General features: G+C 37.4%; 3 protein-coding genes across 4 annotated transcripts; 1 reads left to right on the top strand and 2 right to left on the bottom strand.

The window, feature by feature from the left end:
* Positions 1-672: 672 nt before the first annotated feature.
* Positions 673-3,183, bottom strand: v (Tryptophan 2,3-dioxygenase vermilion). The gene is given in 8 exon segments (XM_065302723.1): positions 673-1,403; positions 1,795-1,888; positions 1,946-2,366; positions 2,450-2,644; positions 2,767-2,891; positions 2,952-2,994; positions 2,997-3,093; positions 3,155-3,183. Coding segments are annotated over 8 exon segments (1,410 nt in total). The 3' UTR covers positions 673-997.
* Positions 3,184-4,168: 985 nt separating this feature from the next.
* Naglu (N-acetyl-alpha-glucosaminidase) lies at positions 4,169-7,102 on the top strand. Its single transcript, XM_065302722.1, is given in 16 exon segments — positions 4,169-4,546; positions 4,610-4,783; positions 4,785-4,792; positions 4,929-4,973; positions 4,975-5,142; positions 5,208-5,369; positions 5,429-5,491; positions 5,526-5,550; positions 5,603-5,748; positions 5,803-5,838; positions 5,882-5,895; positions 5,931-6,016; positions 6,096-6,245; positions 6,306-6,521; positions 6,592-6,869; positions 6,946-7,102. Coding segments are annotated over 16 exon segments (1,935 nt in total). The 5' UTR covers positions 4,169-4,324; the 3' UTR covers positions 7,088-7,102.
* A 2,147-nt stretch (positions 7,103-9,249) lies between these two features.
* On the bottom strand, positions 9,250-12,037 carry Bacc (nuclear regulator Bacchus). 2 transcript variants are annotated; one of them, XM_065303154.1, is made up of 3 exons: positions 11,839-12,037; positions 9,749-9,908; positions 9,250-9,682 (listed from the first exon to the last, which is right to left on the bottom strand). In XM_065303154.1, the coding sequence occupies exons 1-3, from the start codon at positions 11,932-11,934 to the stop codon at positions 9,624-9,626; spliced, it is 315 nt and encodes a 104-aa protein (XP_065159226.1). In that variant the 5' UTR covers positions 11,935-12,037; the 3' UTR covers positions 9,250-9,623. The 2 variants fall into 2 exon arrangements, with proteins under 2 accessions (XP_065159226.1, XP_065159225.1); XM_065303153.1 differs by having other exon boundaries at positions 9,250-9,685; positions 11,839-12,030.
* Positions 12,038-12,366: the final 329 nt, after the last annotated feature.

Below are 12,366 nucleotides of genomic sequence, written 5' to 3'. Positions count from 1 at the left end.
TTGTTGTACTTCGTTCAGTTGGGATTGCTCAAACGTACACTTATACAGCCATAAAGTTGGTTATATTGCTTCTAACCCATTTAAAATGTAATTTATTTAATAGAAATCAATACTAATAACTTATAAAGATATTTCGGTAGATATGAATAAAATTTTCTAACATAGGCAGCCAAACATACACTTATACAACCATAAAGTTGGTTATATTGCTTCTAACTCATTTAAAATGTAATTTATTTAATAGAAATCAATCCCAATAACTTATAAAGATATTTCAATAGATATCAATTAAATTAACTAACGTAGGCAACCAAACATACACATACACAACCATAAAGTTGGTTATATTGCTTCTAACTCATTTAAAATGTAATTTATTTAATAGAATTCAATCCCAATAACTTATATAACATAAATTGCCGAAATTTCGAAGACTTCTTCTTTCTAATGTTTCAACATAATTATTTACCAGAAGAATAAAATACGAAATTGCTCTTTCACTTCGCCTATACACACACTGCTTACATATTTCATTACATGTGAATACTTCAAATAAAACAATACCAGTTCCTCTTTGAAGATGTCAAAGAGTAGAAACGTTATGAGCGTGCGTTGCAATTATGAACATACAACAACGCTGAAGGAAGTGATGGTATGAATAAAACAAAATAATTTATGCATTACACAACCAAATGTATTACTTTAACGTTACATATACTCTTGCATGCATAACATACTTCTTATAATTATTGCAATACTATAAAAATTCACTTACAGTGCGTAATAAATAGTTCAAGTTGAGTTGAGAATAATGAGCGTTAAGAAACTTTTGACATTAATATATTAGAAAGAATTAAAATCAAAAATAACATTCAAGGAAGTTAAAATTACACTGTATTGAATTATTCATCAGTATTATGTAGTAACATATTACTTAAAACTATGAAATTATTCGAAATAAATGCATAGAAACTTATTTTATACTTAACACTTCTCATCAGATGTTTAACGTAGATGACGTCGAAGATGTCGACTCATAGGAACTCTCCAATTCCTTTTTTTCATCCTCGCTGGTCGAATTCATCGTCAAATCTTGAAATTCATTCCGAATCTTACTGTGCGGCGTATTCGCATCTGATTCGATGCATACGTTGCAAATCCTTGCGGGATTTTCGTCGAAATTGTCGCAGTGTAGACATCGTTGCTTGCCGCCATCTTTGTATGCATAGCGGCCATTGCATGAACGTTTCCCGTTGCCGTTTTCACGTCGTGTTGATTTTCTACCTTTTTTACGATTTTCGTTTTGATTTTCAGTGATAAGTCGATTCAAAGGTAAAAGATCGTTTTTACTGATGAGAAATGTTGTTAAATTCGACAGATCCACGAATGGTTTGTATCTGTCACTAAAGAGGAAGAAAATACGTAAATTAATGAATAATTTTAGGTTTCTGCGTTGGAAACTTCGAAGACCAGTTATTTTTGTCCTTTGACGTGTGTTTACGTTACTTATCATCTGTTTTCGTCAATTTTTGTTGTTGTTTACGTTTTCAAGAAGGAAATTTAATACTTTCCTATATAATTAATGACAATTCAACAAATTTTAACTTTAATTAATCTTTTAAAACTGCTTGAGACTGATATTAATTAAAACTTAACTCAACGCAAGGTCAAAAACCATACCCAACGTGTTCATTGACTTTTGCGTAAACATTTCAACACTTAACGTGTTATGAATAACATTAATCATGCAAACATAACTAATTATCACAAATTATAAACGAATAATTCGCCTACCTCAATGTGGACCGCAGATATTGATATCCGGAAGAACCTCCGGTGCCCACCTGCATCGAACCAATAATTCTTTGTACCAATAACACGTGATTATCTATAAAACCACAAATTAATAATAATCGCTACCAAAATGAAGATTTATAGTACTTACAGCGCCATCTACTGAGCATAGAATCAATATCCACTAGCAGAGTTAAAATCTGATGCGACGCACCAAACATGGCGTCATCCTGATAGAGATTAATGATAATCGCGGCGTGTAAAGCTTTAAAAGAGAGTTTTCTTTCACCGCGTTTAACCAATGCCTCGTGAGTTATTAAATCAAATACAGTTTCGAACTGCTCCCGGGTTTTCTTTAACGCTGCGTCGTTTTTATCGTCCTTTGACAGTGTCTCTAAATTTTCTTCTTCAATAATTATTTGGTTAACCGCGTCTTTTAAAACTGTTGTTTCAACAACTTGTTTGTAATGTTTCCACAGAACCTCTATATGTGGCATGTTTTCCAGCCATTTTTCAATTATTTGCAATAAAGATGGCGTCGACAATGATTTTTCAATTTCCGCAAGCGCATTCTGTAATTAAAAAAAATTTTAAACATATTTTAAGATAGGCAACCAATTATACACCAATAAATTGTATTGCATTTTATATCTACCTGATTCTTTTTGAAAACTTTAAGATAGTTTTGATTAAATTTAACACTGCGATTTTCTTGTCTCACACCGAGTTTATTCTCAATCAAACGGAATTGCATACTCTGGAAACCGGAAGCCGTGTCGAGGTGTTGCCTAAAGTCGTTGAAATCCATCGGCGTCATTGTTTCCAAAATCAAGACTTGATCCACCAATAACTTTAAATTATATTTAATAAAACACTCAGTATATTTAAGATATAAAAAATCGTAATAACATTGAAGCAAATGTCAAAGTTAACGTTCCAGATTGTTAAAAAGCAATAACGCGAGTTATTTACCTTTAAAATCATGACGATTCGGTTCAGTCGTTTGATGACTTCGGAAAAGTTCATAGTTTCCTTGGAAAACTCATCGCGCACCAAATCCAACTCGTACAGGATTTCTTTGAACCATAATTCATACGCTGAAATCAAAAATTATATAAAATGCAATAAATTTTTTCTACAAATTTAATTTCGATTACTTTGATGAATAATAATGAATAAATGTTCATCATAAGCGGGATGTTTTCCATTTTCGTTGCCACTGAAAGCATTCTCTGCGCGTTGAGCACTTTATCCAACATCAAATATTCACCGTACAAGAGTTTTCCTTCAGATGGAATCCTTAAAATGTCAAAATTAATCCAGTTTTATGCAGAAAGTGATTTTTAATAGAGAAACTTACGAAGACTTCTCATTGAATGGACAAGACATTTTGTACGCTGAGGTTTTTTTCTTGTTTGTTTTAGTCTCGACGGCTTTAGAAAGGTTCTGTCATTCGATAACCAATCAATGGTCCTAATAGCTCGCGACTGCTCGAAAACTTATCAGAGCGCGCACAACTCCTGCGCGATTTTTCTAAGGCCTCGCCGATTCGGTATTCATTACATGCACATTACATTCTTACACACGTGGCACTCGCGTCGGCGGTAACATTTTTTTATACCGCCACTTGCAATAAAAACCGATAACGGAAGTCTTCAATCAGCACATTATAAGCGAATCGATATTTGTTTATATTACATTTTTCCAAAATTCAAATTTTATTTTATTTTATTGCTTTTTTACAAGTAATAACAAACACTGTTATATTTTATTTAGTTTTTCGTTTATTTTTACTTATATGCTTGTTTTTGTAAGGATAATATTCCTGTAGATGCGGTGTAGGTTTAATTTCGTTTCTTGTAGCGGATATCAACACTGCAAGCAGCTGTCGATATGAACACAGAAAAACACCAAACTTACTTTGAATATATGACTATATTGAAAATAATCTGCTTATGCGTTGTTTCTTGTTTCGTTTCACACGCATAATATGCGTTTAATTGGTGTTTTGTGAATTTTATGCGTTTTTACGTGTTTTAACAGTTTTACTGGCATCAACAGAGTGTCGCCAACTTCAATATTTATCAAAACAACCTCGACAAATAGTAAATTATGTTTATTATAACTTGTTGACGAGGTTTATTAGTGTATTAATTTATTACAATGAAAATTAGACCATAAAGTTTTCCATTCAATGAAAAATTGAAGTTTTTCAAGAAAATAAACGATTCTCAAATGTTTTCTTGCTAATATTGTATCGTAATTGGTTATGAATTGATTGATGCAAGTTTATCTTAATATTTTCAAGTTCATAAACACTCTCTCAATATTGATAAGATAAAGCAATACAAATATACTTCTGAAGCTTTGAATTTTAAGCCACTCTCTCAGGCTACTAAACGGTTTCTTTGTTATCACAATAACCGAGTCTAAATGCTTGTCATCTCGTCGTTTATTTATTGAATTACATGTAATACGATTAGTAGTTCGTCGGTGGTTGAACCGACAAAGTGAATACAGCTGTTTCAAGATGAAACAAGTTTGGATTTTGATTTTATTTAGTTTATTGGGTGTTTTGTGTCCTTTAGTTTGTGGTGATGTGAAATTAAAATCTAAAAATGATATTGCTCTTGAATTTTCACAACAAAGTGCTGTAGAAGGACTGATTTCACGTTTACTGCCTGAATACGTCGATAATTTTGCAATCGAAGTGAATTTTTCAATGAAAAGTGACAATAAAGATGTTTTTATTGTAAGTATTCAGAAGATTTTAGTTTTTAATTTGATATTATTTTTGGGGTTGTTCTATTATTAGCTTGAAAAAGTGCTGCCTGAAAATTTGATTCATATCAAAGCCTCCTCGGGGGTGGCAGCTGCAGCTGGCCTTCATCATTATCTAAAATATTTCTGCAATGCACACGTTTCATGGGATTATAATCAGCTCAACATGACAAAGTGTCAAGCGAGTGAAATACGAACTAATCGAGTTCAATGACAGGTATGTTGAACTTTATCGCCAATAAAACTCAACAGTTTATAATTCTTATCAATAATACTTCAAATTACTTAAAATATATGTTCACATTTCAACGAATCATTTGACATTATCCTTGTCGTTGTTATTAACTATTTAGATATCGATATTATCAAAATGCGTGCACGCCAAGCTACAGTTTCGTATGATTGGAAGAAGTGGGAGCAGCACATCGATTGGATGGCGCTGCAAGGATTCAATCTGGTACCTGCCCAAAACGGGCAGGAGGAAATATGGCGGCGGGTGTACAGCAAATTGGGTTTAACCCGCGAAGAAATCAATGAACACATCGCAGGACCTGCATTTCTAGCCTGGTAACTCAAGTTTAACATAGGCAACCAAATATACATAATAATAAATAAATTTAAAATTATTTAAGGAATAGAATGGGTAATTTGCGTGGATGGGGTGGTCCTTTGAGTATGTCTTGGCATGCCCAACAAGTTGAATTAAATCATCGTATTATTAAACGTATGAGGGAGTTTGGAATGACAACGATTTTACCTGCCTTTGCTGGACAAGTACCAAGAGCATTCAAAAGGTTTCAAAAATTCATTTTTAAATAATTTATATATAAATTAATTTATGTTTTTCTAATAGATTATATCCCAATGCAACTTATTTTGATTTGCCAGGTTGGAATGGTTTCAACGATACTTATTTGTTCACTTGTTGAACCGTAGAAGATTTATTTCAGAAATTGGGTTTTATTTTTAACTGAAGTAAGTTAAAAGTTGTATTAACATTTCTGTAAACAAAATCAATATTTTACAGTCAACTAAAGAATTTGGCACTGATCATATTTATAATTGTGATACTTTCAATGAAATGACTCCATTCACCACTGATTTGGATAAATTACGTCAAATCGGCGAAGCAATTTATTCTTCGATGACTTCAGTCGATCCTGATGCGATTTGGTAAGAAAACTGTAATTAAATCTGCATTGTTATTGTTGTTTTTGTTTAAATTAGTGTTTGTAATACATTTGTGGTGAAGGTTAATGCAGGGTTGTACATATGAATTACTGTGGACAAAACGCGCGCATGAAAGCTTTGCTTACTTCTGTACCAAATTGTAGTAACATTTTAATTTCCGACAGGTTTTCTACAAGGCTGGTTATTTTATTACGAGAGTGATTACTGGATCAACGAAAGGGTTGAAAGTTTCATTACTAGTGTACCTTTGGTAATAATATCATTTCATACATTATCATAGACAAATTCATAGAAAACTATAAAATAGTTTTAATATTTATAAATTTTAGGGAAAAATGATTATTCTGGATTTTGAAAATCCGAGCAAAATCTAATATGAACGATTGGATAGTGTACAGTAAGCCTTATATCTAGTTGCATATTTGCACAACTTTGGAGGAACATTGGGAATGTTTGGATCGGCTGATATCATTAATAATGTAAATAATAACATAAATAAATATTGTTTTATCATATAAATTGAATTTACGTGTTTTTAGAGAGTTTTTGAAGCAAGAAACGCCAAAAATTCAACACTTATTGGAACAGGTATTTACCCAGAAGGAATTGATCAAAATTACGTCGTTTATGATCTTATGGTTGAAATGTCTTATCGTAAGGATGCAGCTAATCTCTCTGAGTGGATTAAAAATTATTCAATCAGAAGATATGGATTTGAAAATGAAAATATTTCAAAAGCTTGGGATATATTACTTGTGAGTTAAATTTTTATATGAAACTTTGATTAATTCTGTTTAAAAATATTGATTTCGTAATTTTTTATAGAATACGGTATACAGTTTTAATACCTCTGAAATGATGCGTGGGAAATATGTTTATAATCGATCTCCACGAACTAAAATCATCCCCTGGACATGGTACGACCATGAAGAATTTAACAAAGCGCATCATTTGTTCTTCAATTCGTTATCGGATGTATTCTCAAGCGAAAATTGTTTGCATGACTACGTGGACCTTACACGACAAGTGGGACAGAATTTACTAGATGACATCTATCAAGAGTTGATTCTTGCTTTTCAAGTTAAAAATCTGGAGAATTTCCTGTAAGTTTTTTTAAATGCATCTACTCTTATTATTAATGCGATAGTATTGTAAATGTTTGTATTTGGTATGTTGCAGTTTACTAAAAGAACAATTTTTGCAACTGTTTGATGTGATGGAGACAATTTATCAATTGATAAAATGGCGACTTTCTCAATGGCTGACAGCAGCAAAACAATGGGCTACTTGTGATGAGGGAAGCCATTTTGTTGGAGTATAATGCCAGAATCAGATCACATTGTAGGGACCACGTGGAGAAAATTATGGATTATGCGAATAAGCAATGGTCAGGTGAGTTAAAACAAAATTGCTATTTTGAACTGCAAATGTTACAAACTTTCATAACGAATCTTCAAATTGGGAATTAAAACAATTGCCTTACGGATAGGGTGACATTTTAAGGGGCACAGAGCTGTTGTTCGATGCAACAACAATCCTTGTGTCCTAAGAGAAAAACAAACTTCTCTTCAGTTTTTGGCAACAATTGTTTCAATTCTTAATTTCTTCCCCTTGTCGAGTGTCAAGCCTAGTGGCCCTATATCAATTAATTCAAGCTTCCCCATAACAAATCGTTTACTCTCAATACACACAAGACCGAAATATTAATAAATGTTTTTTAAAATAGCATTTCTCCTGTTTGGGATTGTAAAGATTTATCTTCAAGTGAGATAGCGAATTATTCCTCAGTCATATGGAGGATTCCCTTCGACACGGCACAAAATTCAACGAGAAGGGCGCTCGTGAAGACACGTCTTTGAAAAGTTGAAGAACCCTTCACATTCTCACGCAAACAATACCCTGAAGAACCGACAAATAAAAGTATTACATTCATACACACGACATTCAGCGAAGACAATGGAATCAACAAAACAAAGATTAAACTTAATATCAATTACTTTAAAGACTTGAACAAATTAAAAACAAACGAAAATTTAATCGACGCAATCGTGCATTTCTATAAGTATATATTTAATGTTTCGTAGGATTTCAATGTTGTATTTGAATCAACGCATTTTGAACTAAATTATTTACTAAAAATGAAAATTTTATTCATTAATAAAAACGTTTTCTTTCTTTAGTATACGACTGCAAAAATGTGATTGATGATAGTTAGTCCTATGATTCGAAAACAATGCAACAAAACAAGGATGAATCGCAACTGCGGTCGCGCCTGTTTCGTATCAAATAAAAAGTCGACAAAAATGCGATTTGTGGCATTACAATAAAAAAAAAATAATAAAATTAAAATAAAACAACACACGGTCGCGATGCGTTCCATCCCATACATCTCGCGCGCGTCTTCATGTGTACAAACTTAAAAATACTACTAATCATACAGCGCTAGAATGATATCAGTTTCGTAATCGTACAATGTATATTAATGCGTTGTTGTTCGCGGAGGGGTGTGCGGATCGATAAGTGTCTTTTCGTTTGTGTGCTCGTACAAAATACACAAATCATAACATCGAAACAAAAATAGAAACAATTCGAGTCAGACTACGTTACGACAGCAAATTACTGGATACACAAACATCGTTCTGGAAATTTTTTATCAATTATCAAATTCATTCATTACATTTATATCATTAGTTTGTCGAAAATTCAATTTAATCAATAAAAAATGAGGAGAAAACAACTAATTCGAACAATAAATTATTTTGTTATCATGGGAGAAATCACACAACGGTCCGTGGAATGAGATGCGTTTTGATTCCTGTGTTCGCGCACATCGATTCGGGCCGCACGCCTACAGATTCGGATGCATAAATAAGTGTTGACGACGAATCTATAGGGATGCGTGCCGCACAATCGAAACTTCGGTATACAGAGTTCTCTCGCCCCCAGGTACAATCGCACGCCCCGCGCGCGCTCGATGTGGTGACGGGGGGCGGCGGCCGCGGGCCCGCATTATTACAATAATTAAGTAGTAAATTTTGTTTTTAACTTGCTTAGCTTATTGCCTTTTCCGTAAATATATATAGTATATAAATAATCTGCATATATACCTATATATCATGTGTTCATCTGTAAACCGACAGACACAACGTCATTGTCATACTAGGCGATTCTAGTAGTCGCGAACGTTATTCGTTTGTTTGCGTTGAAACGGAATTGTCAATGGTGCTATCTGTGTGTTTGTTTGAGAGTGTGTGTGTGGATGATGTGGTGGCTGCGTGATCTCCTTTTGCTGGTTAGCCAATCGAATCCGGCTCCTCCATATCTCGTGCGTGTCGGTTTTGCTAATGGCGGCGGCGGCGTCACTTGAGGTCCGGTGTGTCGCGCCGTACCAATGAAAACAGAAGGGGCTCGTGAGGGTTACAATCAATCGTCGAAAAGTAGTTACTTCATATCCTGACGCATAGCGTACTGACGCTCGGCCACAAAACTTAATCTAATTTATACCTATTTTTACATAAAATGGACATTTTTACAAACCAAAGAGATACGTAGTAGTAGTTAATAAGTTAGAGTCCGCGCGGTTAACTATGATAACGCACGAGCCGATGCGTGGAGTGTCGTCTCTCGTGGGGGCGGGCGATGGCGCCCACCGCCCCGCTGCGAGCGGCGACTAGTTGCGCGCATTGGCTCGTATTACACTTTAGATAGTTCCACACTTTCACCACCTTTTGTTTTGTTTGCTTGCCTTGTTATTTGTTGGATGTCTCAATTAATATTTGTTGTTACAATTATTTATAATATTTCTTGGCTGTTTCTTGCTTTGTGTTGTTAATTATTTGTCGTCTAGTCTTATTCTATTATGCGTCGTCGTCGTCTTCGTCCACGCCTTCTTCGCCCTCAACATCTTCGTCATCATCTTCTATAAATACACACAACAAAAATTAGTATTTTCTCAATTTCTCAACGAATATTATTCAATTACCTTCACCGTCGAGTTCATCATCATCACCTTCGGGGATGTCTTCTTCCTCCACATCTTCTTCACAGTCTGCGCCCTCCTCTTCCTCCTCCACTAATTCTTCGTGGTCGGAGCCAGCGCCGTTTTCTTCTTTCCTCTGCTTTTTCACATCATCGGTTTTGTCCTGCAAATACAAATCAAATACGACTTGTTATTTCCTTGTTTAATTCATAACAATTACAACGCGCGACTTGCGTGAAGGAAGCGGCGCGCATTTCCGGTACACAGGTGCCTGCGTTCTCAACGCATCGCGTGCGTGCGTTCTCTGCTGCGCAGGACGCAGGTTGATTGTCGAAGCGACATAATATAACGCGACGACTTGCATCCAACAGAAAGAGAACTTCGACTTCTCTACAGCCGTCTTCGTTCGCGCCATAGCTAAAGTTGCCGAAGTACCAATACCGAAAGCTCAAATAATGCTGCTTCGGGTGAAGTACAGTTTACAACGCAGGCATATTTGCGGCAACTCGCAGCTGTCCCGAAGCGTATCGCAAGCGGCATTAGTACACAGCGCGCACCCCATACCCTACACCCCTTCGCGGGCGAAAGAGAAGCGCGGGAAGCTACCGCGCGAACAAAGGACCCGGGAGGACCGTGCGCCACCCGTCGTAAATCTACCCCATACCCTCACACCCTCCAACGCGCGCGTCGCGCACCACAGTACTGCGGATTAACCAATTCGCGCAATGCATTCATCAAAGTAACTAGCTATAAAGCTACATAGCTCATTCTTTCAGGTAAGCAAGTTCGCACGATTTGCTTGTTCGTCGACTTGCAACAACTTCTAGGTATTTCATTAACGCAAACAAACGCCGATTCAAGTAAGAGTGAAACCACGCTACCGTGCGCGGCGTATTTGTATACAAAAACCAATTGATATTGGAGAAGCGAGACCGCACTGCCTAGTAGCGTGCGTCGCCTCGCACGCCGGACTTGTCGGTCGTCGGCTATGACGGTTGCAATAAATGAATAGCCGCCCGCCGATGCCCGACTTCTGCTGCTCTGCGCGCTCTCGTCAAGCCGGCTCTCGGATAGACAAGCACCACCGCGGCGTGCCTAGGCGAGACGCGTCGCGAGTGCGAGCGAATCAGCGCGCATCGAAGCGCACAGGTTCAAGTGTGCCGGGTGGCGGAGCGACGTGCGTCTCCCCAAGCTTTTTCCGCCGTGACACTCGCCCGCCCGCCGCTCACGCTTTTTGGCGCCCATTTCGAACGCGAGCACACAAGATAAAAATGATAACTCGATCGAATCAGGTCAACAGCGGCTGTAAGTTATTACACCAGTTAGACACGAAATTCGTTGAGATTTCGGCCGCACGGGGAAGGTCAAAATGAAGTACATTATGATAATGATAGCGATTTGGAGGTGTGTTTGGTAGGGCCACAAAATGCTATTGATTTCGCCATCTTGGACCCACGCTAGCCTCCCGTCCAGGTCGCGCCGCGCATCACAATGGCGGGACGGCGGCGTGTACGCGCGCGCCATGCCGCTTTGTGCCGGATTGCGTACGACCACGACGCCGTCGACGTTGTTTACATCGGCGATTTCGCCAAACGAATCCAAAACAAAATAGCAACGGTGAGCGTGCAGATTTGATGTTTGTTGCGTCGAAACAAACGCCGATCGCCGCTTGTAAACACGTACCTCACATGGCCGCGTCCGAGCGGCGCGCACATGCACACGCTGCGACTCTTGGTGTTACAGGCAGCACTCTGAAAAGTACGCGTCTCCGCTCACCGAACATGCATTATGCACGTGTACCGTTATCCCGCCATGCTACCGCCGGCGTCTATCTGCCGAAAAACCCACGGCGTTTCCGAAATTCAAGCCATACGCGTACCAGCACTTTCACTATGAGAGCACGAAAACGCACAGCGGTGCGACGTCTTGATTTGATGCCGAGTCTAGTCTTGTCGTATCTTTGTACTTTCGTATTTTTAACTTTATACTACTACAAGGCACGCGCACACTTTTCCAGCCATTGCGTTCGCGCGGAAAAGCGAGAAAAAGTCGAGCGCGGTAGAGTTTTCGAATATAGAAAAATATGTACTCACTTCTGCCGCCCGCTTGGTGCCCTTAATTTCGCACTTCGCATCCTTTTCGCTGTCGATGCTGTCGACCACAACTTCGTTATTTTCCTTGGTACTCATTTTGTTTATTATTTATTGAATGTACGTCGAGATTTATCGCGTCTAATGAAGTGACGTGCACTGATGCTGAACACACTACTGACCGGCGAAATGCAAGCCAAGTTCAAAAATTAATATGGCGCCCTTCGTGCCGACCGATGACGGGAGGTGACGAACAACCGGCTTTTTTCTGCTAGCAACTACTAAATAACTTTAAAGCTCCAATCAATAGTACAAATCAAGAGGAAAACTTTGATGTAACTCATATCAAAATCGTACTTTGGGTTTAGAAGATATTAATTATTAAATGTTGGACTTGAGGGGTTTGAGAGTATCATAGAAGCCGAGGCGAGATTAACGTGTTGGTTCGACAATGCCATCGCCAGGAGGCGCTTATTCAAACAATAAAAGTTTAAGCCGCACTAAAATATTCCGATTAAAACTTAGAACAAC

This window comes from Atheta coriaria, unplaced genomic scaffold (assembly GCF_025399875.1).
Source record: "Atheta coriaria isolate IRGN ID8LTWV9N9 unplaced genomic scaffold, Caltech_Dcor_3.1 hic_scaffold_5_pilon, whole genome shotgun sequence".
Lineage (NCBI taxonomy): Eukaryota > Metazoa > Arthropoda > Insecta > Coleoptera > Staphylinidae > Dalotia > Dalotia coriaria.
Note: the sequence above shows the minus strand (reverse complement) of the source record. Positions and strands in the feature narration are given on the sequence as shown.